We start from the raw sequence: 27,772 nt of genomic DNA on the forward strand, positions 1-27,772 counted from the left end.
GTTTCAGTTTGGGAAGATGAGAAAGTTCTGGAGACGGATGGTGGGGATGGTTGCACGACAGTGTGAATGTGCTCGCTGCTGCTGAGCTGAACACTTTTACAAGTGATGCATTTTATGTTATTTGTATTTTACCACACTTTAAAATAAAGTTTTTTAAGATGTATTAAGAATTTCAGGGTGGCAACAGCAGAGCATGAAACTGAGCACGGACCAGCCCGGGGACCAGACGTTGCCCCAGTTGGCTGCGTCTTGCATCCCCCTCTGGTGCAGCCAGCAGACCTCTCAGTGCTGCCAAGACGATGTCGCCCTCGGTGCCCAGGTGGGGAGACACCTGCTCCCCACAGCTGGTGTTTTCAGCACCTGGACAGATGCAGCCCAGGTCTCTCTGTATGAAAATCCACAGTGCGTTTGCTGGCAGAGAAGCAAGCTGGGTGGTGATCGGGTCCCAGGGGCAGAATTTTGGCTTCCCTCCTGACAAGGTCTGGGTGTTGCAGGTGGAGGACTGCCCCTGCTGGGGTCCCAACCGAAGGACCCCAAGGGGGGGCCTCGGCCACAGTCACCTAGAGAGGGGAGCAGGTCAGGCGCGGCTCTGAGCGAGGACGAAGTTTGCTCCCCTCCCCCCATCACCTACCCCACATCCCCCCTCTCCCATGCTCCCCTGGCTGACCTAGGAGTCCCCGCTGGACTCCTGGCCCTGAGGGAGGGCGGCAGGGCCTGGGCCACCTGTGCCTCTGTCCCCACAGCTCACCTGTCCTCAACCTCTATCCTTCCAGTCATTCTTTTTTTCAGTCCTCACATATTCACTGGGTAGAACATTTTAAGGCAGGTGGGCCATCAACACACGAACATAAACACAGTGTGGTCCATCCATACAGTGGAGTATCATTCAGCCGTAAAAAGGAATGAAACACGGACAGACACACTACAACATGGATGAAGTCAGAGAACGTGATGCTCAGTGAAAGAAGCCAGACACAAAAGGCCACACATTATATGATTCTATTGATGTGAAATGTCCGGAACAGGCAGATCTACAGAAAGTAGATCAGTTATTTCCAGAGGCTGGGGGAGGAGGGAACGAGAGCTGCTGCTTAATGGACACAGGGTTTCCTTCTGGGGTGAAGCAAATGTTTTGGAACAAGATGGAGGTGGTGGTTGCACAACCTTGTGAGTAGGGAAGTCCACTGAACTGTTCAGTTTAAAATGGGGAATTTTCTGGGAATTCCCTAGCAGTCCAGTGGTTAGGACTCTGTGCTTTCACTGCTGAGGGCATGGGTTCAATCCCTAGTCGGGGAACTAAGATCCTGCAAGCCGCACAGCACAGCAAATAAAATAAGACAAAATAGAATAAAATAGAAATTTCTGATACCGGAATTTTATCTCAATTAAAAAAACAAAAATCACCTTAGGGCTTTCCACTGCCAAGAGTTTGACATTCGTGGTGGATCAGCTGACCCAATCATGCGTGCTCAGCCCATGTGGGGACCCCATTTGGCACTCCAAATCGGTCAGCTCACATAGGGAATATTAAGTCTATTCATGCACAGATATTAGCGTGCAACAGGCATTAACTAAAGACGTGTCTTAGTCTGCTAGGGTGGCTTAAACAACAGAAAAACTTCTCACAGTCCTAGAAACTAGAAGTCCAAGATCAAGGTGTCAGCAGAGTTGGCTCCTTCTGAGGGCTGTGAGGGGGAATCTCTCTCTCCTAGCTTCCATGGTTTCTGGCAATCTTTGGCATTCCTTGGCTTCTGGTAGCCTGACTCCAATTTATGCCTTCACCTTCACATGGAATTCTCCCTGTGTGCACGTCTGTGTCCAAATAAGGCCACCAGTCCTATCGGATTTGGGGTCCAGTATGACCTCATCTTTATGAATTACGTCTGCAATGAACCTATTTCCCAATACGGTCACATTCTGAGAGCCTGGGGGTTATGACTCCAACACATGAATTTGGGGAGACATAATCCAACCCATAACAACCTACAACGCGCTGGTTCTGAGAGTACAGAGATGAGCCCAAAAGGACAGTCCCTGTCCGCACTGAGCATGTGCTACGCTGGTCAAGGCTGAGCACAGCAAACAAGTACAGGACCGGAGCAGGGGTGTCTAGAAATGCGGGAAGCCGTTTGATATTGTTGCGACCTCCAAGCGCATCCTCAGCTAACCCTTCTCCTTGCCCAGGGTCGAAGCCAATCTTAGAAGTCGCTTGGCACTTTCCCAGCTGTGTGTTGGCCACATACAGCAGAACCGCACATTGCTTCACAAGAGGTTGGCAATTTAAAAAGAAGCACAACCACAACCTGATGCTTCACTATACATTGTTAGAGAAGAACAGTGAGCCTCAAGAAGGAACAGCAGAGGGGCCCAATCTAGAGGGGGCTCAAGCAACTGGCGGGGATTTCATCCAATCAGGAGGGGTCAGAGTAGGGAGCAGGACGGAGAAGCCATTGGCGGAGCCGGGCAGGAGGAATCCAAGGGCAGTGGGGCAGGGCTCCTGGGACGACTCCGTCCATAGACACAGCTGCACCTGCCAGAAGCCGTAAGCAAAGCCAGAAGAAGACAGACCCCTGGTGGTGCCGGCATTGTCAGCCCGGACCCCAAGCTTGGTCCCGGCAATCCCCTCAGCTCCTCTGTTCCACAGAAGGCTCAAAGGCAGAGGGCCTGGGAGGGATGGGGGAAGTCTCAGCTTTGATGATCCCAGCCTCCCACATCACCCATGTCATAGAACCTGCCCTCAGTCCTGCTCCAGCCTTCCTGTCTTTGTCCTTTGGCAACGCTACTCCTGTTCCTTGCATATTAACTGTGTCCTTTATTTTCTGTATTCTGATGATTTGACATCTTGGGGCCTTGGTGATCTGGGAGAGACTCCCAGGGCTAGCTAATTCCTAGAGAGAGTAAGCAACTTACCAACAAGTGCACCTTTTGTGTTGGTGGACAAATCCACCAGTCCAGAGACGATAGCGGCAACCACCTCCTTTATCAGGCTTTCACACTCCAGGAGGTAATATTCCTCTGCCCTGATCACCCCAGCACCAGGTGCCAGACAACTAGGGCCAGCCCCTACACCCAGAGCCTGCTGAAGTTATTCAAATTAGCCAAGCGTAAGCCTGCCTACGCTTCCTTGCCCATTTCTCCCCATGGAAACCACAATAAAGGCTGCTGCACACGCTCCCCGCCAGCCCCACCTTCCACCCCCCACCTCCTGACCAACCCTGGCCACCAACTCCTAATTTATCCCTCCCCCCCTTTACCCTTTGGTAACCATAAGTTTTCTATGTCTGTGAGTCTATTTCTGTTCTGTAACTATGTGTCACTTTTTAGATTCCATTTAAACTATTTTTAAGTGTCCAGTTCAGTGGCATTCAGTACATTCACTTTATTGGGCAACCATCCCCACCCTCCATCTCCAGAATTTCCTCATCACCCCAAACTGAAACTCTGTCCCCATTAATCACTAACTCGCCATTTCCTGTGTATATTCTTTTTTTCTAAATTTACTGAAGTATAGTTGACTTACAACGTTGTGTTAATATCTGCTGTACGGCAAAGAGATTCAGGTATTCATACATATATTCTGTTTCATATTCTTTTCCATTATGGTTTATCACAGGATATTGAATATAGTTTCCTAGGCTGTACAGTAGGACCTTGTTGTTTATGTATCCTACACATAATAGTTTGTATCTGCTAATCCCAAACTCCCAATACTTCCCTCCCCCACTCCCCCTCCCCCTTTGCAACCACAAGTCTGTTCTCTATATCTGTGAGTCTGTTTCTGTTTTGTAAATATGTTCACTTGTGTCATATTTTTGATTCCACATATAAATTACATCATATGGTATTTGTCTTTCTCTTTCTGACTTACTTCGCTTAGTATGATAATCTCTAGGTCCAGCCATGTTGCTGCAAATGGCATTATTTCATTCTTCTTACTGGCTGAGTAATATTCCATTGTATAAGCACCACATCTTCTTTATCCATTCATCTGTCGATGGACATTTAGATTGTTTCCATATCTTGGCTATTGTAAATAGTGCTGCCAGGAACATTGGGGTGCATGTATCTTTTCAAATTATAGTTTTGTCTGGGTATATGCCCAGGAGTGGGATTGCTGGGTCATATGGCAACTCTATTTTTAGTTTTTTGAGGAACCTCCACACTGTTTTCCACAGTGGCTGCACCAGTTTACTACATTCCCACCCGCAGCATAGGAAGGAGGGTTCCCTTTTCTCCACACCCTCTCCAGCATCTGTTATTTGTAGACTTTTTAATGATGGCCATTCTGACAGGTGTGAGCTGGTACCTCATTGTAGTTTTGATTTGCATTTCTCTAATAATTAATGATGATGAGCAGCTTTTCATGTGCCTATTGGTCACCTGTATGTCTTCTTTGGAACCCTGTGTTTATTCTTAATAAGTAATGTTCACTGTGCAAAGCATACAAGGTCCAAAGATGAGTGAAGGAAAGCTCCCCCTCCCTCTGGTTTCCCAGCCACCTGGCTTTCCTCTCTCGAGCTGCCTGTGTGTTTCCCTCCTGAAAAACTCTGCACATTCAAGCCAACTGTAGGTCTATGCTGTATTTTAAGTGGGGAAGGGGAGGCGAGGCCACCAGATCTGTGTTTTAAGCCCACCCAAATGCTGAGAGGAGAATGGCTCTTTACGTGTAGAGTTTCGTGCATTTCAGAAACCGTAGGCTTATTTAACAAATGTTTTCAGATTCATCCATGCTGTAGCATGTATCAGAACTTCATTCCTGGGACTTCCCTGGCGGTCCAGTGGTTAGGGCTCAGTGCTTTCACTGCCAGGGCCCGGGTTCATCCCTGGTCAGGGAACTAAGATCCTGCAATCCACATGGCCAGAAAAAAAAAAAAAGAAAGAAAGAAAGAAAGAAAAGGAAAGAGAAAAGAACTTCATTCCTTTTTAAGGCTGAATAACATTCCATCGTATGGATGGACCACATTTCGTTTTTCCATTCATTCATCAGTGGACACCTACATTGCTTCCACCTTTGGGTTATGATGAATAATGCTGCTATGAACATGGGTGTGCCAATACCCCTTTGGTCCCACTGTTTATTTTTTTTCTCTCTTCCCTCCCCACCTCCCCTTCCTGGGTCATGGTAACAAAGGAGTTGATAATGGCCCCCAAGACTGAAGAGACAGACCTTAGCATGATAAGGCCAAAGAAGTAAGCTAAAATCATACCCCACTGTGACTTTCATGGGTCCCAGGCACTTTTGCCTTCATGGGTCCCATCCTTCACGAAAAAAAGAAAAAAAATTTTAAATTATATTTTACAACTAAGTTGGCATAAAGATGACTATAATTCCAGCTAGATTATATATATTTCCCTTCTTATTAAAAAAAAAAAAAAGTGAAACATTTGCAAGGGCCCCCAAAGTGTCGTGGGCCCTAGGCAACTAATAGGTAGGTCAGCCCTGCTAAGAGGTCAGGCCTGGTTCTTTGAAAGGCCTGATCGCCTTAGAAGCCCTGCATCTGCTGCCTGACTGTTCCACCCACACCCTCCATAGACTCTAATAAGCGCAAATAATTGTGAGAAGAGAGATGAGGTTCCAGAGAGAGAGAGTGTCCTCAAGGGCCACTGGAGATGCTAGAAGCCCCTCCCGATCGCCCGCCTGCGATGGCCAAGGGCACTGCACCACGGCCGCGCCTGGAGGTTGACAACCAGGTGTGCCACCGACCTGCACCATAAAAGGTTTCCTTGTCCCTGAGTCCTGAGCGCCCTGACTCCTGGCTGCTCAGCAGGCCCATCTGCCACGTCCCCTTCGTTTGGGACACTGTGATCTCCTAGCGACCACAGTGGCCTCCTCACTGGAGCCAGAGGGGGAATCTTTCCACAAAACAGAACTGACCGTATGGCTCACACAACACCCCGCCACGCCCCATTTAAAACTCCCCGGAGCTCCTGGCTTAGGCGACCCTCGTGATCTTGTCCCTGCCTAGTCTCTCCGGCCAAGCTCTTTTGCTCCCCCTGATATTTCCCCAATCTGTCCTCATCCCCTGCTGGTGCCGTCCCCACAGCAAGCCTTCTAGTCTAGCTGCCCTTTATGGCTTCTTTCAAACGCCTTCGATTTCCCCATCCTAGCACTTGAGTGGCTTAACTTCTGGAGGCCTTTGCTTCCTTGCCAGGAAAGGGAATGATGCCACCAGCTTCACAGATATGAAGGAGGATTCAAAGCCTGTCTTACAGACGGCCCTTGCTTTCACATCACCTGGTCTGGGCACAGCCGACGGGGCCAGGGGTCTATGCTGTGACCTGGGTCCGAGGCTCTGCCCTAACCGGGCCAGCTAGATTCTCTTTGTTGACGTGGTCAGTACGGGCAGCTTCCTTTCCCTCTGCAAGCTTTGGGTGCCGGTCTGTACGAGAGCGCTAATGATAGCATCCGCCTTGAAGGCTGGTGGGCTGGTGCTAAATGAGACACCGCTTCCTGGGGCCTAGCGCGCCGTCTGGAACAGGGAAGGCACACAGCCAGTGCCAGCAGCTATTATTATTCCTGAGGAAGGGGAACAGGAGAAGGAGGAGAGAGTCAGCTGGGTAGAGGGGGCAGCAGAAGTGGGAAGGAGGCCAGACAGAAGTGAGACAGATGGCGGAGGCCCGTGGGCAGCAGAAGCTGGATGTGCGCAGGGGCTCTGAGCCTGAGGGGAGAGGTAGAGGATCTGTTGTCTGAGTTTGCATGGGCTGCCCTAACAGAGGACCACAGTCTGGGCAGCTTACACAACAGAAATTAATCTTCTCGCCATTTTGGAAGCTGCAAGTCCACAGTCAAGGTGTCTGTAGGGTTGGTTTCTCCTGAGGCATCTCTGCTAGCCTTGCAGACAGCTGTCCTCTCCCTGTGTCTTTACATGGTCGTCCCTCTGTGTGTGTCTGAGTCCTAATCTCCTCTTCTTATACGGACACCAGTCATACTGGCTTAGGTCCCACCCCAGTGACCTCATTTTACCGTAATTACCACCTCAAAGGCCCTCCCTCCAAACACACATCCTGAGGTCCTGGGGTTAGGACTTCAATACATGACTTTGGAGGGACACCACTCAGCCTATTACAGCTGGTGAGGGGGTCGTTGGGAGAAGGGGAGCAGGAAGGTTGGAGACAACAGATTCCTCTTAATAACGGAGTGTCTGCATCCCAGGCTGAGGCTGGAGGGACGGTTCAGTTCTGCCCATGAGGCCCAGCTGCAGGGTTAGATGCCCGTCCCCCCCACACACTCAGGCTCCTTCCAGCCACAGAGGGCCTCCCTATGTGTGAAGCACTTGGCACCCTGCCTAGCCCAGGAAGAGCTCTACAAATCGTAGCTATTATTGTTCTAAGGGTTATTTGATCAGTGATATTAATTTCAGAAAAAAATATCAATGAGGTCAAAAATATTAAGAACCTGATTATATAATGATTACCGTTACCGTAAAATTGGAGCTGTGGCATTATTAAACCTAGAGCCTTCGTAACATACAATAATAAAATGGAAAAAAAATGTTAGGACTAGAAGACATTGACAGAGGCGTTCATTGCGGCGAGAACTGAATATCATCCTACTGAGTGCATAAAAAACAAGTAATTGATCCAGCAGTTGCCCCTGTTGGGATTTTTCCAAACGAGGTTAAAACTTACCAGCACGCAAAAACCTGCACGTGGATGTTTACGGCAGCTTTATTCAAAATTACCAACCAAGACGTCCTTCAGCAGGTGAGTGGCTAAATAAACTGTGGTATATCTGGACAGCACTCAAAAGAAATGACCTACCCAGCCATGAAAACATGGAGGAAACTTAAAATGCACGTGACTAAGTGAAAGAAGCCCATCAGGAAAGGCTACATGATGTATGATTCCAACTCTATGACATTCTGGAAGAGGCAAACCTATGGAGACAGTAAAAAGATCAGTGGTTTCCAGGGGTTATGGGGCAGGGAGGGATGAATAGGCAGAGCCCAGAGGAGTTTTAGGACAATGAAATTATTGTCTGATACCGTGATGGTGGATACAGGTCATTGTTCATTTGTCCAAACCCATAGAATGTTCAACACCAAGAGTGAACCCTAATGTAAACCATGGACTCTGGGTGGCGATGATATGTCAGTGCAGGTTCATTGATTGTTACAAAGGCACCACTCTGGTGCCAATGTTGACAGTGGCGGGGAGGCTGTGTGGGGCGGCTGGGGGGCAGGGATTATATGGGAACTCCCTGGACTTTCCGCCCAATTTTGCTATGAGCCTAAAACTCTAAAAAACAAAGTTTTATGTTCCAAAAAAAAAAACCCAACAGAAAACGAAGAATGGTTCCTAATTATTTTTTTTTACGTTAATGCCTATATTGAGACTAGTAAGGCGAATACATTAAAATTATGCATCTATTCATTAAAAATAATGACACAGACACCATTTCCCCTATTAGCAATATCTTAGACTGGTAGGAGACATTTGTTACAATTAACGAACTGATACCGATACATTATAATGAACTGAAGTCCGTACTTTATTCAGATTTTCTCAGATTTCCCCTAATGTCCTTTTTCTGGCCCAGGTTCTGTTTGGTACAACTGTAACAAATAACGTTTGAGTTAGCCCTCAATCTTGGCCTCCCCAGGCCATAGAATCAAATTGCTCTAACACTTACAAAGAGTGTAGGTGGGGGGCAGCCTCTAACATAGCCTCCAGGACCCCCTACCTCCTATATTCACGCTCTGGTCTGATCCTGTCCCCTTGAGGGTGGGCAGGACCTAGTGAGTCCCTTTTAACTAACAGAATATGACAAATGTGGTGGGATGTCACAGCCAAGATTTGGTTACAAAAGACTGTCTTGCTGGCCCTCTCTTTCACCCTCGGATGGGAGCCAACCGCCATAATGGAAGCAGAAACTGAAGAGGGTCACCAGGCAACAGTCAGTGGGAAGCGGAGGCCCTTCATCCATCAGCCAGCAAGGGACTGAATCCTGCCAACAGCCACGTGAGTGACCTTGGAGCAGAACCTTCCCCCAGTTGGGCCTAGGGGGGCAAACTTCCGGATGCTTCTCATCAAAGTGCCCCAGTACCTTTATAAAAGGGGCCCCAGAGAGATCCCTTGCCCCTTCCACCATGTGAGGACACACAGCGTTATTGAGGTACCATTGATATACACAAGCTGCACACATTCAGTGTATACAATTTGATGAGTTGGGGCATCTGCACACAGACCCCGTTGCCACCATCGAGGTGATGAGCACGTCCATCATTTCCAAAGTTTTCTATGTATCCCTTTGTTTTGTGATTTGTGTGTGGCTTTTTGTTTGTTTGTTTGTTTTGAGGGGTGTGGGGAGGATGAGATCTACCCTCTTTTTTTTCACTTTCTTTTTGATTGATGTATAGTTGATGTACAATATCATATAAGTTACAGGTGTACAATATAGTGATTTACAATTTTTGTGTGTGTCCATCCCAAACTCGCTATCTATCCCTGCCCCCCACCCTTCCCCCCTAGTAACCACAAGTTCGTTCTCTAAGTCTGTGAGTCTGTTTCTGTTTTGTAAATAAGTTCATTTGTATCACTTTTTTTTAGATTCTGCATATAAGTGATATCATATGATATCTCTCTTTCTCTGTCTTACTGAGATCTACCCTCTTAAGAAATGTTTTAAGTGCACAGTACAAGACTATTAACTGTAGGCACCAAGCTGGCTGTATGAGAGAGCTCTAGAATTCACGCATCTTGTGTATCTACCCCCGATCCCTGGCAACCACCATCCTACTCTCTGTTAAGCCGTTACATTTTGGGTAATTTGTTGCAGAGCAGTAGATGAATAATACAAAGAGTCTTTCAGTGATCATCTTAGCCCCAGATCTTGCCCTTCCGGGGACACCATGCACACACTGCCATGCACACACTCCCCATTGCCTTGGTCCATGTCCCACTCCTGGCCTTGCTGTTGACTGTGCCCAGCCCACTGTAACACACACTCACTGGACGGCATTGGGAAGGTTTCCAGGCAGCCTGGGGTTAGTCTACTGATCTGGGAGAACAGACTTGTCTTAGTCAGCTAGGGCGGCTATAACAAAACACCACACCCACTGGTGGCTTCAACAACAGACCATGATTTACTAGTATGCTTTGCAGGAACATGTAGATCGATCACAATCACCAATGACACACCAAGTCACAAGACGAAGCTGGTATGTCTGCAACCGAGGTCTTATCAAGGAGCTGAAATCACAAAGACCCCTTCCCTTTTACCTTTTTTTTGCCTTTAAGAAGACCTAAACAGACATTTCTCCAAAGAAGACAAACAGATGGCCAACAGGCACATGAAAAGATGCTCAACATCGCTAATTATTAGAGAAGTGGAAATCAAAACTACAGTGAGGTACCACCTCACACTGGTCAGAATGACCATCGTTAGAAAGTCTACAAATAACAAATGCTGGAGAGGGTGTGGAGAAAAGGGAACCCTCCTACACTTTGGTGGGAATGTAAATTGGTACAGCCACTATGGAGAACAGTATAGAGGTTCCTTAAAAAACTAAAAATAGAGTTGCCATAGATCCAGCAATCCCACTCCTGGGCATATACCCAGAAAAGACAAAAGCTCTAATTTGAAAAGATACATGCACCTCAATGTTCAGAGCAGTACTATTTATAATAGCCAAGACATGGAGGCAACCTAAGTGCCCATCAACAGACGAATGGATAAAGAAGATGTGGTATACGTAATGGTATATATAATAAGTAATGGAATATTAGTCATAAAAAAGAATGAAATAATGCCATTTGCAGCAACATGGAAGGGCCTAGAGAAAAGTTTACTAAGTGAAGCAAGTCAGAAAGAGAAAGGCAAATACCATATGATGTCACTTATATGTGGAATCTAAAAAATAGTACAAATGAACTTATTTACAAAACAGAAACAGACTCACACACATAGAAAACAAACTTATGTTTACCAAAGGGGAAGGGGGGGAGGGATAAATTGGGAGTATGGGATTAACAGATACACACCACTATATATAAAATAGATAAACAGCAAGGACCTACTGTATAGCACAGGGAACTATTTCCAATGTCTTGTAACAAACTATAATGGAAAAAAATTTTTTAAATCATTACACATATACATATATGTATATAACTGAATCACTTAGCTGTACACCTGAAAGTACCACAATACTGTAAATTAACTATACTTCAGTAAAAACAAAAACCTTGTGCCCACAGCCAGCCAGCAAGATGGATTTGAGATGAGTCTACGTCTCCCATCTTCCAGGTTGGTGCCTCTTCAACTAATTAACCTTTCTCTGCTCCAAAGTCCAGTGTTTCGGTTTGTTTGCCTCACTGTTCCTTGGGCACACAACCTTGAGTTTGACAACACATATATATTTGTTTGCATACATATGTTCGTTTGCATATACATAGAGAAAGAATGCTAAAGCAAGTGTAGCAAAATGAATCTAGGTGAAGGGTATGTGAGTGTTCATTATAGTATTCTCGCAACTTTTTGTAGCTTTGAAAATTTTCAAAATAAAAAGGTGGGAATAACACAAACCACCCTCACTCTACCCCATATGTCCCTCCAGCTGTCATCATTTCACCTTCTAAGCACGGCAAAGATTCCTTGGAGGCGTCTCTGTTCTCCCTCTCTATGTGGTGGTTAAACATTTAATAACTGGCCCTCCAAACAAACCAGAAAGCGACCGATCTGTAGTGTTTGTCAATTCCTAAATACTCCCACCACGGGAGTAAATACTCCCACCACGGCCAATTTCAGGCTATTAATGTGGTGTCATTAAAGACAAAATGCATAAGAGATGCACCGCATATAGATAGTATGGTATTTCCAGCCTACAGATGTGATATATGCAAATAACCTCAGTAGCATAGATAGTAACATAATTAAGAAGTGCTGAGTTTTGAGTAGTTATTACCTTTGTTTTAATAAAATCCAGTTGATCCTAAGTTTATACAATCAATTTTTAAATAATGGCTGTGTTTAACAACTGGCCCCAAAATTCCTGAAAATTTGATAGTTGGCTCTTGCCAGGCAGTACAAGCTGGCTCCAGCACACCTCTGTAAAAAAAAAAGAAAAAATCTCAGCCCACTGAAACCTGGCTTCCACAGCCACCATTCAACCAAAACCCTCCAGCCTGTCTCCCCAGGGACCTCCTCCATATTACAAAATGAAAAGAACGATAGATAGAGCTCTGGCCTGGTCTGCCTTGCTTGAGTTCTCTGCAACATTTAGCACTGTTTACTCTACCTGCCTTTTCCAAGGCCCTCTAGGTCCTCTTCTGACCTGCTGACCAGTCCTTCCCAGTCTCCTTTAAGGGCTCTTCTTCCTCCATTTGACTATGGGGCTTTGATGTGCCCCTCTGACATACTTCCCCTGGGTGCCCTTGTCCAACTCCACGGTTTCAACTACAACTAAGAAGCCCAGACCTTTTTCTCAACAACAAACCTGTATATCCCAACCTCTTAACTAGTTTGCTCCTCTTGCAGTAAAGACATTTCAAACAAAGCCGAGTGGAAGCCCTCATCCCTTCTGTCACCTCGAGGTGGAGGTCCTGAGTTACAGGAAACGCAGATCTGTCCAATCCTGAAGCCAGGGAATGTATGTTGCCTCCCTTTCAAGTCCCATAGACCTTATCACAGTTTAGTAATGCAAAAGGTTTCAATAGGGCAAAGGCAACATACATTAACTCTCCCCGGGGTACCAGCCCACCACCCCTCCCCAGCCTCAGATTGCATGGCCGTATCAAGGTACCGTCACTTGGTGGCGGCATTCTCTAAATGGAAAATAGTATCTGGGTGCTGACATGACAGAGGCTTGAGCTTTTTCAGGGCCAGATGTATCAATTCACAATGAATCGATGGAGGGAGGAGTAGTCCACCCCCACCCAGGTCTCAGCTTCCCGTTCCTTTTCTGGACCAAAACCAACAGGCGCCTTCCCAAAGTGCTGTACAAAAGTGGGCTCATTCGCCCTTGCTCGTGAAGCAACTCACTTGCCCGTCTGTTGGTCACTGTCCATCATTGTCAGTGAGAGCCAGAGTCAGTGGCTTTCGGGCTGGTGCGTCGGTGTGGGTCGTTCTGTTTACCCGTTCTTCCGGCCACGCGAAACCCGAGTTGCCAATCGGAGAATCACAGCTCGCGACAGAATCCACACCCTCAGGCTCCGCCCCCCCGCTGTTTTATCCAACCATACGTCTCTGCCTCACAGGAGTACCCGCCCCCCAGGCCACATCCAGTCACAGTCCCCGCTCTTCCGAAATTCTGCCCTATCAGAGGCCTAGCTCTCTAGGAATCCCCGCCCACCATTAGGCCACGCCCCCATAGTGGATTTCCCTCCACGGCACCGCCCTCCTTGGGAGCCCTGTCCAGTGATAGGCCTTTCCCTCCCACAAACCCCACCCACAGGTCTCGCTTTTCCCAGGCCCAGGCCGCACTAGGCCGACGCGGCGGATGACGCCATCGGATGACGCCGCGAGAAGGTCACACGGGATCTTCCAGCATGGCGGCGGCGGCGGCGGCGCTGCGGGGATGCTGGTGCCGCTGCCCGCGGGTGAGCAGAGTGCGGGGCCGTGGGGGCGGGCTTAGGGAGCTCCGGACCCGTGACCTCCAGGGCCTCGTTCTCCCCAGGCTTTTGACCCCTTCGGCTCTTCCCTGAGCTTGGCGAGAGGCTAGGAGTTTGGTCGCTGGGTCAGCCGAGGCCGGGGCGGGGGCCCCTGAGCGAGGCCTCGGAACGTGGGTCCCGAAGCAAGGCCGGAGGGCGGGGGCCGGGCGTGCCGGGCCGGGAGCGGATCGCCCCTCACTTCCTGGCTGACCCCATGTGTACCGAGGAGTGAATGGTGTCCGTTGTGCTCAGTGGAGAAAAAGTAGCGAGGAAAAGGCAAAAAACCGTGACAGTCACAGCTCACCTTTATATGCCACGTCCCCCTGCTAGGAGCATTTCCTGCGTCGCCCCTCTTAATCCTCTGAAAGTGTGGGAGGTAGTTGTCGCCCTGGCTAAGAGCCTGGGCTCATAGATGCCCTGGGGGTCAAGGCGTGTAAATCGGCTTCAGAAAATAGTACTCACGTTGCAGCTGTTTGTCGCTGTTTCACAGGGTAGGAAGCTGGGAACTCAGAATTGTTAAGCAAGCCGCGCACGGTCTCAAGAGTTTAGTGGGGTGGCTGACCTGGTCCAAAGCTCAGGTCAGTCTGACGCCAGAGCCAGACTCTGGAGGAAGGAAAAGATCTCCCAGGAATCTGAGTGTCAGGACAAAGAAGGTGTTTTTGACTCAGGACTGAGCTTTTTTTTCTGGGCTTGCTTGTCTTTTGAGGCAGGTTTTAAAGGTTGAATGTGCACGTGTTTGGATTTGGGCACGTCCTAAGGAGAACCACCCTCAGGTTTGGTCCTGCTGGGGGATTTTTCTCCTCAGTGAGACAACCATCCACTTCTGTTTCAGGCTGTTGCTGAAGTCAGTGGCTCCAGGATCAATGGGTGTAGGCATTCAGAGGAGTAAAACAAGTTAGTTAAACTCCCAAGAGTTACTCTTGAGTAGCTGTAGGAGAGTGTGGCATCTGTGTAAGTTCGGGGTGTTGCTTAGAGTGACTGGAGACAGGAAGCATGGAATGGGGAGAGGAAGGGCCCAGGGGATGTGGAAATGGAAGAGTGGTTCTGTCAGGTCATTGACATCAGTGTACCTCGCTCCGTGCTGGGTTCTAGGGTGTAGCGTTGAACAGTACCTGCACGGAGCTTCCCTCATGGAGCTTTAAGTTCATCATTTGGTAGAAGAAATGCTTACCAAAGAGGTGCTGCACGTGAGGTTGGCAGCATCTTTGCTCAGGTGACGCCCCTAAGTTGCCCTGCTCACATCTCAACCCTGGACCAGGACATGGTAGCTTTATTCCAGGGTTGTGCCTGGGACAAGTTAGCAGTGTTTACCCCTTGAAGCCCGGGCCTCTGGTCCTCCAAGGCTGGCAGAAGTAGGGTGGGCTGGTGAGAGAAGACTGCTTGCCACCAGCATCGAGTCTTAGCCTGCCCATTTTCAGACTAAGGTGTTCAGCTAGACTGGCATATTTAGCCTTCTTCCACCATAGGTTGGCATTTCCTAGGACCCATCGGTTTCCCCCACGTTCAGAGGCAGGAGGGTAGATATGGGCCCCGGAGGTGCAAATCGAGCGTTTTCTCTTTCCACCAGATTCCGCTGGCTTCTCAGAATTTGGGAAGATGGTCAAGCATCTAGCATGGAGCAGACATGTGATAAAAATCGTCAAATGAGTCTCAGACAACCCCTGCTCTTTGAGCGTGGCCTGCTTCCTCATCACCCTCTAGTCTAAATGCATCTTTCTCTTTTCTCCCTCAATTAGAGATGCCTTGGAGGTGGAGTCCGTTTTCTCTCCAGCCACAACCTAGTGCCACTACCCCATGGTACCTATCAGATGCCCCGGCCGAGTGGAGAGCTGACCCTGGTGAGTGACTCAGGATACAAGCAAGCCGGCAGGAGGGGAAGGTGTGAAAATCAGACCTAGTTGACAGGAGAGAGGGCTGCAGGATGCTGTCCACACTGCTGGGGGTGTCTGATTGGCAGGCATTCCACATCCAAGGTCTTCCGGAGTTACAGAGCCCAGTGGGCCTGGTCCTCTTGGTATCCCGGGAAGTGCTCGACACTGTTAGGGGTAGGGCTCCTGCCTCACACAAAGTTGCGTGTCTCAGTTCTGATGGCGAGAAGGGCATTCCTCTGACTGAGCTGAAACCCACCTCCCGGCGGCTCCCACGTGTGGGGCCTTCACTAAGCAAGGCTGTGCCCTCTGCTGGGTGACAGCCCTCTGGGCATTTGAGCAGAGTCACCCATCCATCTCCTGGAGCTGGGTTTCCCCAGGCCATATCTCCCTTCCTCTTTATGTTGTTCGTCACAGAGAGCATTTTCTAGAGCTTTTCTGCCCTCCCTGTCATGTCTCTTCAACCACGTTTCTGTTGGTTCCTTACCACCATGGGGAAGAAAGCCTGAAATCTCACAGTCTCCAAATCCGCATGCTCAGGCAGCCCACACCCTCCCTTCCCTTCTGAGTCTCATCTCATCCTCTACCCTCAGCATGCTTTATCTCCCAGATCCTGTCCTGGGGCTGTTGTGGGCTTGGGACATGCCCTTTGGCGCTTCCCCTTAGTTGTCCAGCCCCGCCCTCACCCCCAGTTTGCAGCCCTGGAGTGAGCCGTGGGGCTGCCGCGAGCTGGTGCAGTCCCTGACAGTCTTAGAACTTGGACTTGCCCTGGAGCAAGGCTCGTCAGGGCACATCTGGACCAGACAGCAGCCTGCTGTTGCCAGGCCAGGCCACCACACCTGTGGGGCAGCACCCAGACTTGCTGCTGCTCTCCCTGGGGCTGGACAGGGACCGGGTAAGCAGTCGCCCCTGAAACTGGTAGGGTGAACCCCCAGCCGCTGCAGCGGACCCCGCACACCGGCAGGAGTGGTGGGAGCAGCTGAGCACGTGCGGCTATTTCCCTGTGACTTACTGGCTCACAGTCAGTCTCTAAGCTTTCTCTTTCCCGAGCCTTCACGTAGTTACACGGGGGGGCGAAGCAGGCATCTACAGCCAGCTGTGTCTGACCCAGAAGCCTGCGTCTCGGGTAGGGCGGTGCCTGGAGCAGGGCCTCAGGCTGTCTTCTGGCCTCTGGGTGTGTTCGGTTGGGTTTTCCTGTGGGGATTGGAGGGGGGACGCTGAGCTCGGGCTCTCAGAGACTGTGATCCTGTGGGCCAAGAGACGGAGGTTTGTGCCAGTCCCCAGGCCTTTGGGTGACATGTAAGGCCCGGCTGGGGACTCGGGAGTGGCCCCAAAGGAAGAAGTTACCCTGGGCCCAGAAGCCCCTGGAGTAGTGCCTGGGCCGGCTCTTTTGGGATAAGGGGCCACAGAGTCCTTTCAACTCTAAGTCCTGGGACGAGGGTCCCTTTGGGTGTTGGCCTTTTCCTTGGGTGGGCGTGTGTGAGGCCCCATGAGGATTCCAAGCTGTGCCTGTCTCTCACCCCAGAGAGAGAAGGGCCTGGCATTTTCTTTTGTTTTTTAATAGACTTTATTTTTTTGAGCAGTTTTAGTTTTACAGGGATATTGAGTGGAAAGTACAGGGCCTGCCCATCAACCTCCTGTCCCCCTCTCCTCCCACCCGGCACGCAGTTTTCCTCCGGTTGTACATCTTGCAGTTAGGGCGGTACATTTGTTAAAATTGACACATTATTGTTGACTTTAGTCTGTGGTTGACATTGGGTTCACTCTCTGTGTTGTACATTTTATGGGTTTGAACAAATGCATAACGTATCTACCGTTAACAGTACGGTTACAGAGTAGTTTCATTGCGGTGAAAATCCTCTGTGCTCTGTCTGTCCACCCTCCCTCCCCTCCTCCAGCCCCTGGCAACCACCGGCCTTTTCCTTGTCTTCATAGTTTCACCTTTTCCAGGATCTTAGAGTTGGAATCCTACAGCCTGTGGCCTTTGCAGATTGGCCTCTCTCCTTTAGTGATATGCCCTTGAGGTTCCTCCGCATCTTGTTTTATTGCGATGTAATTGACATAACATGTCATGTGGCTCCTGTATTTTTTTCATGGCTTGATAACTCATTTCTTTTTCTTTCTTTCTCTTTTTTTTTTGTTTTTTTTTTTGTTTTTTTTTTTGCGGTACGTGGGCCTCTCACCGCTGTGGCCTCTCCCGTTGCTGAGCACAGGCTTCGGACGCGCAGGCTCAGCGGCCATGGCTCACGGGCCCAGCCGCTCTGCGGCATGTGGGATCTTCCCGGACCGGGGCACGAACCCGTGTCCCCTGCATCGGCAGGCAGACTCCCAACCACTGCACCACCAGGAAGCCCAACTCATTTCTTTTTCTTGCTGAATATCTTGTCCCACGGTTTACCACCTGGTGGCTTTTTACTTTGTCTGTTATCTCTTCTAAAAGAGATAACTATTCATTGTGGGGTTTTTTTGCCTTTTGTTTTGCTTTGTTTCGTTTTCGTTGTTGTTTTTGTCCACACCAGCAGCCTGCAGGATCCTAGTGCCCCAACCAGGGATTGAACCCGGGCCCTCGGCAGTGAAAGCGCAGAGTCCTAACCACTGGACTGCCAGGGAATTCCCAAATATTGTTTTTATTTATTTTTAATTTTTTATTTATTTATGTATTTTTGGCCACGCCGTGCGGCTTGTATTCATTGTTAAACCTATATCAACAGAAAGGAGAAAATGAAAAACTTCTTCGTTCCTTTTACATTCTTTCTAGTCCAGATCCTATTCTTCTGGAAACAGGAAAGGCTTTCTCTCCGGCTTGCTAGATAATATCAAACAAGAATTAGCCAAAAACAAAGAAATGAAAGAAAGTATAAAAAAGTTCCGAGACGAGGCCCGGAAGCTGGAAGAGTCCGATGCGCTCCAGGAAGCCAGGAGGAAATACGTGAGTCCCCTTTGCTCTGAGTCCCCCTGGGCAGTCACACTGCTCTCAGAGCCAGGAGTTCCCTCCCAGTGCAGTGCTGGGGTGGCCGGGGAGTGAGGGGACAGGAGCAGGCCCCCAGCCTTCCAGTTCAGCCGTGAGACTGCAGCCTTCTCTACACACGGTCCAGCAGCACTGACGGGGTTTCAGAGCCCTCTCGACCTGCTGCATCAGAATCTGCATCTCCACGGGTCCCTCGGGCACTAGGTTTGAGATACGCTGCTCCTGAGGGCCTCTGACTGAAATGGGTAGAAAGTGAGTTGCGGGGCTGGTGTAATCATTATATTAATCACTGCCGCCGTCTCTCATGGAGCAGCTGCCAGGCGCCCGCCAGCGGATGGGCTTGGCTCCTTTTATTTGTCTGCCCTTGAGGGCTCTGCCCGGCGGCACCCCCATCTCACCTGTGGGCAGCTGAGCCTGGGGTTGTGGGCATTTGCCCCAGGCCCCTCGGGGGTTTTGTTCTGTTGGCGCCCCTCCCAGGCCATGGGCGACGTCTGTACCCCTGAGTCTCCCCAAGTCACTCACTTGTATGTAACTACCTGTGAGGGATCCGACCCTGCGGGAGATCGCCCTTCCTTTTCATTAAGGAAGAGGAGTGAGCCGAGGTGTCTGTCTGGGGGCAGCTCAGGCCGAGCTTGGGGCCGGGTGATGGGGAGGGGGCAGAGCCAGGCAGGATGACGCTGAGAATGCCCCGCCCCGCCCCCAATATATCACTGGTGAGCATATGGGCAAGATCACCCCCTGCCGCCCAGAGACAGATGCGGGGCCTGGGGCCCTGTGCTCAGGAGGTCCCTGTCCCAGCCTACAGCCAGGGACCCTGGGGGGCTGGGAGGGGCCGGGTGGACAGGCTGAGGGGGTGGAAGAACGGGGTGTGTCTGGGGAGGAAGGAAGGGACTTCTGAGAAAACGCTTCTTTAGACTGTGTGTCGCAACACAAAGATCCAACATCCTTTACCCTAGAGAACCATTGAATCAGAAACCATGCGGACGGGCGAGGTGATCAGGAAGAAGCTGGGGGAGATCACCGGCACCGTGAAGGAGGTAATGGCCTCCGGACCCCCAAGGCCCCTGACGGCCCCCGGAGCCCATCTGTTCCTCACCTCTGGCGGAGGAGCCGGGGAGCAATGCTGGGGGCAGCCGGGGGTGAGCAGGCGGGGGAGGCTGCCCGGTCGGGAGGCTTCCGGAATCAAAGTGCAGGATGCCTTTGGGAAGGAGGGAGAGCTCAGACTAACCCACTGGCCTGCGAGTCACCACTTAGGTTAGAAGCCTCTGAACTACAAGCAAGAACAGGAGGGTGAAAGGAGGATGCTTTTCTCCCTGCCTTAGGCTGGAAGGAAGCTGGGACCCTGCACGCCCCGCCCCCCACCCCGGGAGGGTGGAGGTGGGGGTGAGACTCCTAGAGGGCCTGGGAGACTTTCTTTTTGTTGCTTCTCCTGGGCTGGAGAGAGGGGCAGGGCTTTACCTCGAGGCCAGCCCAGCGCGCTGGACACGCCTACCTCCCCTTCGTGTCCTGACCCCGGGGCTGCTGCTCCTGTGCTGTCCTTCCTGCGTGTTCCAGGCCGGAGCCCTAGGGTCCAGCGCCCCAGAAATCGTAGGCATCCTTCTGGGGCATGTGCACCCCAGTCTCGGCTCCATGAGCCAGAATGGGCTCAGGACACCTGCTCCCGCCCTCTGGAGGCCGGGTCTGCTGTTAGCTCGGGGGGAGCTCCTGCAGGCCCCCACCGGGTGCCACGCCAACACCTCCCTCTTCTCTGTCTCAGTAGAGTCTTGACGAAGTCAGTAAAAGTGACCTTGGCCGGAAAATCAAGGAGGGTGTGGAAGAAGCAGCCAAGACCGCCAAGCAGTCGGCTGAGTCTGTGTCCAAAGGTGGGGAGAAGCTTGGCAGGACCGCCGCCTTCAAAGCCCTCTCCCAGGTGAGCTGGGCTGGGGCTTGTGCCCGCGGGCGCTCTGGGCTCAGCCCTGAGAGACCTCACCGAGGGCTGCAGGGACACCAGGCCTCAGCCCCTCCTGGCTGAGCAGCCTCGGGCAAGTCAGAGCCCCTAGGGAGCTACACATAACCCGATGTCAGCTGCTGACACCCTTAGCTCACATCCAGAGACTGTCGGGCTCTGGGTCACTTGAGGTCCTGAATTCATTCCGTAAATATCACTTACCACACGCTGGGCCCTCTACTGGCCATGGGGCCTCAGGAGAGAAGGTCCGAGTTCTTGCTCTCAAAGGATCCTGGGACAGGAATAGGGACAGGGAAGGGGCAGGCAGTTCCAAGTAACACATGACAGGAACGCTCGGGGAAGGCGCCGGGCCAGGGGAGCGGGCACCACCGGCTCGGGGCGCCCCACGCAGCTAGGTGTGGCCAGAGTGGCTGCAGGGACATCAGAGGGTCCTGGAGGCTGTGCGGGGGAGTTTAGGTTCATCCTGAAAGCACAGCCTCCCAGTGAGGATTCCGGCAGCAGCTCAGAGGAGGCCGGAGAGTGTCTTGGGTGATGGAGCCAGGAGGGAAATGGGCTCCAGAGGTTTGCGGAGGTGGGATCCAGAGGCTGGGTCAGCTCGGATGGAGGTGGTGGGGCAGAGGCAGCCTCTCAGGACGCCTGTCCAGTTTCTGGTCCATGTGAAGGAAGTTTCCAGCGAGAGTGTGGAATCGGCCTCAGAATGTGAGGGTCATCTGGGGGCAGCTCTTGGCGGGGGGCAGGTGGGGGCAGAAGTCAGAGCTGGGGTCTCCCCTCTGCCTCCCCCCGAGGCTTGGGCGTGTCCTTGCCCTGCACCTGCGAGTCACGTGACCTTGAGACCTGGGAGGCATGGCCCCGGGGTGGGTCCACAGCTGCTGGTCTGGGGTGTTGGGGAGCCCCAGCTCCCACATGGCCGGCTGTGCTCTGCAGGGTGTGGAGTCCGTCAAGAAGGAGATCGACGAGAGTGTCCTGGGGCAGACCGGGCCCTACAGGCGGCCCGAGCGGCTCAGGAAAAGGAAAGAGTTCTCGGGAGAGAAATTCAAGGAAGAGAAAGTGTTTGAGGCCAATGAGTAGGTACCAGACCTGCCAAGGGGCCCACCTCTCACCACCTCCCTTTGCAGCACCTGCACTGCTGTCCATTTCCCAGGACCCACAGAGGGTTCCTACCCAAGTCAGTTTGTGGGGTTTCTTTCTGCTCGAGGTTCCCAGGCACCCTGAGAGAACCGGGAGGGGAAGGGTAGGGTGGCAGGAAGGGGGAAAGAGAAGGCAAGAGGCCGGGGTCATCACACCGTCCTGCTGCCCCCTCTTGCCATGAGCGGAGCGGCTCCCGGGCTGCGCTCACTGGCTTCCCTGATCTTCCCCAGGGAGGCCCTGGGGGTCGTGCTGCACAAGGACTCCAAGTGGTATCAGCAGTGGAAGGACTTCAGGGACAACAACGTGGTGTTTAATCGTGAGTGTTCCCATCTCAGAGAATTGCCTGACAGCAGGCCGGTGACGGACACTTACCAAGTGCTCCCCGAGGGCCGGGCACAAGACAGGAGGAGGCCGGGGTCAGAGAGGACCAGTCACTCCCACAGGGTTGCCCAGCGAGTGAGCAGCGGAGCGCAGGCCTCAGGCGGCCTGAGGGGGAGCACCCAGTACCTCTCGGGCGGCGGGCTACCGCCGTCAGGGCTGAGCCACCACCTTGGCTGGAGCCAGTGTCGTTGTGAGGCAGCCAGGTGCACGCGCCAGCCACCCCCCATGTGAACTTGGCCTCGACACACCCCCTCACGGGCCAGGAGCCAGCTCAAGGCCCAGAGCTCTCTGCTCAGTCTGGGGCACGTGGCTTCCCAGGCGCTGACAGGGAGCCCTGGCCCTCCTCAAATGAGGATGTCCAGAGGCCTGTGTTCCCTCAGTAGCGAAAGCCACAGCCAGCAGGGGTGGCGCCCGGCGTTCACTCGCCTCCCCTCAGCCCCTGGCGGAGGGGTCTCTGCAGCCTCCCAGGGTCGGCCAGCAGGCTCGGAGGGGGCTGCGATGGAGTGGGTGTGTCTCTCCGGAAGGGGCCCATGACCCCATCCGCCACCCCCGACAGGGTTCTTCGAGATGAAGATGAAGTATGACGAAAGCGACAACGCTTTCATCCGGGCGTCTCGCCTGCTGACAGACAAGGTCACAGACTTGCTGGGTGAGTGGGCTGCCCCGGGACCGTCCCCCCACAGCCCGAGCCGGCGGTGGGAGGGGGTCCCGGGCCCTCACCCCACTCCTGGCTCGGCTGCCCCAGGGGGCCTGTTCTCGAAGACGGAGATGTCGGAGGTGCTCACGGAGATCCTGCGGGTGGACCCCGCCTTCGACAAGGACCGCTTTCTGCAGCAGTGTGAGAACGACATCATCCCCAACGTCCTGGAGGTGGGTGTGCGGCTGGCAGGGCCGCGGCCCTGTGGAGAGTTCTGGCAGGGCCGCTTGGCTGTGGACAGGGCTTCTGAGCGGAGAGGTGGCTCCAGTGTTGACAGAGGCCTGAGCACCCCACACGCCCAGCCCTTGTTAGTCGAGCAGCTCGAGAAAGCCAGGCCGCTGTGGTCTCCTGCAGCCCCCGCTGGTCCCTGGGCCGGTGCCCTGACCATTCTTGCCTCGCCCACAGGGTGTGTCTGCCCCAGGGACTGAGTTTCTCACCCACTGGAGCCTGGAGCCCCGTGGCTTGTTTCCCTCGAGCTCTCTTCCTGAAGTTGTTCCCTTGAAGCTGCCAGGGGCCAGGTGTTTGTCTCCCAGAGGCCAGGGGCCTTTCAGGAGTTGGGAGAAGCCGGCTGCTGCTTCAAGGGTGCGGGGGCAGCGCATGACTCAGGGCAGGGAGGCGGGACCAGCACAGCAGCCCAGGGGCCTTTCCTCTCTGGGAGCCCTGAAGCTCATCTTCTGGTCTTCTCGCCTCTCCTTTTGGCACATAAACAAGGAGGAGGCGACCTGCTCAAGGTCACCCTCCTCGAGGCCCCCCCGCCCCAAGCTGGGGCTGGAGCCTCGGCATCCTGCAGCCCAGCCAAGCCAGGGGCTGTTGGCGCGGCCTTAGTGGGGCCGCAGGCAGCCAGTCCAGCCCCGTGAGGATGTCCGTCCCTTCCTCCCGCACCGCGTCTGCCTGGCCCCCTCTCCCGCCTCCGAGTTCCCAGATCCCTCACGACACTCGGCGGGGTTGGGAGGAGGTGAAACTGTAGCATTTCCCCAAAGCAGCAGCCCAAGCACGGGCAGAATCTTCTGGGCTGAGATTATCTCAGCCCCCAGATTCCCTGTGGTTTCCCACCAGCATCTCACCACCCCACTCCCCCCAAAACCCACCCTCTCCCTCACCAGATCCAGCCCTGTCTCTGGGTTCCTGTGGAAGCTTCTCTCATTGCACCCTGGGAACCCTCCCCTGCACTCCCCCTCTGCCCCGTCCCGCGTGGACCTGGCTGCCTAAGGCTTCTTCGTCCCCAGGGGAGGTAGAATGCCCTGCCTGGCCTCCTTGGGTTGGTTTCCCGGCCAGGGCGAGAGCCCGAAACGCTGCCACCTTCCTTTTCCTTCCAGCAGGCCGCTGGGACCCAGCCTGGGCTGCCCCGTTGTCACTTGCGGGGGCTCTGCTCCCACTGCTGCAGCCTGGCCCAGTCTCCCTTCCCCAGACTAGGACCCGGAGGCTGGGGCCGGGTGTCTGCAGAGGAAAGGTTCTAACTGGAGAGTATTCTCCAGAGTTTACCTGCCTCAAAAGCCCACTCTCATTCTCACACTTTTTTTTTTTGTCTTTCCCTTTTTAGGCCATGATTTCTGGAGAGCTCGACATTCTCAAAGACTGGTGCTATGAAGCTGTAAGTGCTTGCTTGCTTCCCCCCCCTATTCAGGCCTCAGAAGAAATCACAGTTCAGAGGAGATCTGCTTGGGTGGCTCAGTCCGAGAAGGGCTGAGATGTCAGGGGCGGGGGTGGCTACAGGCTGGGGGCCCAGGGGTCAGGGGGTGGGCAGAAAGGGACGGCGGATAACTCGGAGGGTGCATTCGATGTTCCCTCAGTGCACGGGGGTGGTGGGTGCTGGCGGGCAAGTGGGGTTTGAGGCCCCACAGCCTCCCTTCCCTGGGCCGGAGTTACATCATCGGGCTCATCTCATGGGGGTCGTGAGGATGCTTTGGGGACACAAGGGCAGCGCTCCAGCACATGCAGCGCTGGATGTATTCATTAGCTGTTCTCATTGCAAGATCCTCAAACACATCCAAACAGACATTGATAGATTCCCACCCGGGAAGAGCCGCGTGTCCTGACGAGGCCCGGCTGCTTCCTGGAGTCCGGGCTCTGGGCCCCGGGCCACAGGCCTTGCCGGGCTGCATGGCGGCAGCTCAGGCGTCCTTGGGAGCATGCTGTCTGCACTGCCCCTTCCTGGCAGCCTCCCCGTCCTCGTCATCAGGCCACCTCACCTCACCCTGCTCACTCCCTGACCTGTGTCTTCACAGCATTTGTTCCCCCCGTCCCCCCCCCCACCAGCATCTTACTGAGCAATCCAGAGTCTCTTGGCTGATTTTATTCTGTACCCAGCTCACAAACAACTTGAAAAAGCAGAGGAGAAGATGTCAGCTTTCCTTGTTAAATACTCCCCTGCACGGTGACTAATCCAGCGGGCATTTATGAGTGGTTTGGTTTTTGTTGTTGTTGTTTTGGTTTTTTTTTTTACTTTGGGACCATTAGGATGTAGCTGGTTATCTTTGCCAGCAAGGTGCTGCTGGTGCCCCTGGAAGCGCAGCTGAAGTTGCAGCCGCTCACACAGGGGTGTTTTGAAAGTGTCATCTTTAAGAAACCACACAAGATGGGCGCTTTTTTTTCACTTGGTGGATCAGTTACTTCCATAAAGAGTGAATGCGGTTGGAATGTCTTCTGTCATGGTTGCTTGTTGAGATATAAAGCTGCTGGCTGCTGTGTCCCGGGCTTGGGAGCAGGCACAAGAGGGTTAGGGTGTCATTTGGGGCACCACTGCCCCCGTAAGAGGAAGAGGCTGCCAGTGGCCGAGACCCGCCCACAGGGGCTGGTCAGTGACAAGGCAGTAGACCCAGGCAGTTCACCCCAGAGCAGCCGCGGGGTAGGATGAATCCTAGAAAAAGCGTTTGGTTCCAGGCCAAGATTCACAGTGAGGTGAACATGGGAATGTTCAGGGTCAGCCAGAGAGGCCTCGACTTACCTCTGGGAGTGTATTCCAGATCGCGTTCCCGGAGAACTAACCAGACTCACTGATTAATACCGCTTTCGATAACGTTGATACGGTGCTGTCCTTATAATGAGAGGGCAGTGTGTGATTCGAGCCAGCCAACGGGTGGCACCGGCCTCCCTCCTTGGACCCATGCTCCTGGCATCTGCCACTCCTGGCGCCGCACACCCAGGAGCCGGGAGCCATTTCTGGAAGGTACAAGAGCTGAAAGCCTGAAACCCCATGGTGAGCTCGCCCACAGGGAGCTTCCCGAGACACCGCAACAGCCCCCGGCTCCCCTGCGGTGCAGTGCCTTGGCCTGGGTCGCACGCACAGGTGGGCGGCCATACGGTTGTGTCTGGCTTCTTGTTGCAGACCTACAGCCAGTTGGCCCACCCGATCCAGCAGGCCAAGGCGCTGGGCCTCCAGTTCCACTCCCGCATCCTGGACATCGACAACATCGACGTGAGTGCCTCTTCCGGGGGCCCAGGTGGACCCCAGGGTGGGCAGGGGTGCTTCTCTGAATTGCGCTCAGCTGGGAGGGTTGAGCTCCCCCTCCCTGGAGGAGTTCCAGTGCTTGGATTAAGTGACCTCCAGGGTCCCTTTCAGTGGAAGGTTTCCACAGTCTTGCTGTCGGGAATTCTCAGGCAAGTGGTGGCCCAGGGGGTGCTGTTGCCCAGACCCAGGGTCCCCTGAGGCCCCTGAAGCCAGGGCTATCCCTGCACCTTCACTGAGGAGGCTTTGTCAGGACCGCTCAGGTCCCCCACTGGTCTGCTCTGCCACGATCCCCTCGATTTCCTCCCCGTGGGGAGCTGAAGGCACACCCACCACACGTGTGCGCGAGACAGCCGGCTCCGAGAGGCCATTACACGCCTGCACAGCCTCAGTCCGCGGAGCCTGTGTGGGTCCTCAGTGGTTCACGTTCTTCCTCACAATTGAGAAGTGCCCGCCCGGAAACGGGCCAGTGGCAGGTGGCAGCCCTGGAGTGCTGAAGCAGGGGTCTGCACCTGGAGGGGGGAGCGGCAGCGAAGGGGCTGGGGACCATTCTCAGGCCTGCCTGCCCTGTCGTGCCCCTGCAGTTGGCCATGGGCAAGATGATGGAGCAGGGCCCTGTGCTGATCATCACCTTCCAGGCCCAGCTGGTGATGGTGATCAAGAATCCCAAAGGCGAGGTGGTCGAGGGTGACCCGGTGAGTGAGCGGGGGAGGGGACGGGGCGGGAACACGCAGTGAGGCCAGTTGAGAGTCAGGAGTTGCGGCGTGGCAGGGCAGCACCTCGAGCTGGGCCTGGTGGAGGGTAGCTGATCTCTCCAGTTTGACCAAGTCCTGAGTTACAGCCTCTGTTCCTGCCTCTGCTCTGGACCCCAGACCCCGCAGCACCACTCCCTGGTCCCTCCCAGTGCCCTGAGCTGGCAGTGTCTCTCTCCGTGCCCTGCGCTCGTCCTGGAGTGGGTGCCGGGCTCGCACCCTGCCTTTAGCCCTCACCCTTCCCCGATTCTGCAGGACAAGGTACTGCGAATGCTGTGCGTGTGGGCTCTCTGCCGAGACCAGGGCGAGCTCAACCCCTATGCGGCCTGGCGGCTCTTGGACATCTCCGCCTCCAGCACAGAGCAGGTCCTCTGAGCGCAGCAGCCACGAGTGGGGCCTCGGGGCTGGATCGTCACTGCAGACACACGGGGGACTGGTGTCCACCTGCAGCAACTAGACCTCTGGGGACAAGACTGTCAGCTGTGCCCCCGCCGTGCCAGGACTGCTGCAGAGCTAGCGGGATGCGGCGGGGAAGGGAGGGGCTGCTGTGCACAACGCCAGCCCCAGCACCGCCCCTCTGCCCCATGGGGGCTGCTTGGGCCGTGGGCACCCAGGCTACGGGCAGTGCCCAGAGGCCCCCAGCCCAGGGGTACCCTCCCAGGACCCAGTGGTGCGGCCTGGGCCCACTGGCCACATCAGCCAGGCCGTTTCAGCCTTTTTTTTTTTTTTTTAATAGTGCCCTTATTATTATCCTATACATATGCAGAGATTTGGAAATAATAAAACACCAAAGTGCAGGAGAGCAACCTGGGTAGTCCAAGGTGTCTGTCACTGGGGTGGGGGGAGCTGGGACTGGGAGTGGGCAGCCCAGTGGTCATGGGGCGGCGGTCGTGGTCACTGAAGGAACTCTAACAGAAGAGGGGGAGGACTCACCTGGACGGGACCCTGCCCACCCTGAGTATGTTGTCGGGCGGGGGGAGGGGGGGGAGGAAGGA

General features: G+C 53.4%; 1 protein-coding gene and 1 long non-coding RNA gene across 7 annotated transcripts; one reads left to right on the forward strand and one right to left on the reverse strand.

Moving 5' to 3' along the window:
• Nucleotides 1-27,583, forward strand: TIMM44 (translocase of inner mitochondrial membrane 44). Of its 4 annotated transcripts, XM_033854455.2 has the most exons (16): nucleotides 4-7,704; nucleotides 8,871-8,961; nucleotides 11,200-11,248; nucleotides 13,411-13,539; nucleotides 15,327-15,428; nucleotides 18,217-18,387; nucleotides 19,383-19,463; nucleotides 20,186-20,335; nucleotides 21,299-21,438; nucleotides 21,733-21,818; nucleotides 22,440-22,532; nucleotides 22,629-22,753; nucleotides 24,121-24,171; nucleotides 25,906-25,995; nucleotides 26,610-26,720; nucleotides 27,033-27,583. In XM_033854455.2, the coding sequence occupies exons 4-16, from the start codon at nucleotides 13,453-13,455 to the stop codon at nucleotides 27,150-27,152; spliced, it is 1,407 nt and encodes a 468-aa protein (XP_033710346.1). In that variant the 5' UTR covers nucleotides 4-7,704; nucleotides 8,871-8,961; nucleotides 11,200-11,248; nucleotides 13,411-13,452; the 3' UTR covers nucleotides 27,153-27,583. The 4 variants fall into 4 exon arrangements, with proteins under 4 accessions (XP_033710348.1, XP_033710346.1, XP_073659400.1 ...); XM_073803299.1 differs by having other exon boundaries at nucleotides 4-8,961; XM_073803300.1 differs by lacking the exon at nucleotides 11,200-11,248.
• Nucleotides 10,905-13,251, reverse strand: LOC109549611 (uncharacterized). Of its 3 annotated transcripts, none has more exons than XR_012331103.1 (3): nucleotides 12,983-13,142; nucleotides 11,907-12,049; nucleotides 10,905-11,059 (listed from the first exon to the last, which is right to left on the reverse strand). It is a non-coding gene; the product is annotated as an uncharacterized lncRNA (long non-coding RNA). The 3 variants fall into 3 exon arrangements; XR_012331102.1 differs by lacking the exon at nucleotides 10,905-11,059 and adding an exon at nucleotides 11,122-11,336; XR_002175949.3 differs by lacking the exon at nucleotides 10,905-11,059 and having other exon boundaries at nucleotides 11,890-12,049; nucleotides 12,983-13,251.
• Nucleotides 27,584-27,772: the final 189 nt, after the last annotated feature.

This window comes from Tursiops truncatus, chromosome 3 (assembly GCF_011762595.2).
Source record: "Tursiops truncatus isolate mTurTru1 chromosome 3, mTurTru1.mat.Y, whole genome shotgun sequence".
Taxonomy (NCBI): Eukaryota; Metazoa; Chordata; class Mammalia; order Artiodactyla; family Delphinidae; genus Tursiops; species Tursiops truncatus.

Bases quoted from the DNA above. Each gene is read 5' to 3' on its own strand.
- TIMM44 (XM_073803299.1), top strand. From the start codon at position 13,453: ATGACGCCGCGAGAAGGTCACACGGGATCTTCCAGCATGGCGGCGGCG. The intron at 15,429-18,216 runs GTGAGTGACTCA...CATTCTTTCTAG, and splicing joins CGAGTGGAGAGCTGACCCTG to TCCAGATCCTATTCTTCTGG. The intron at 20,336-21,298 runs GTGAGCTGGGCT...TGTGCTCTGCAG, and splicing joins CCTTCAAAGCCCTCTCCCAG to GGTGTGGAGTCCGTCAAGAA.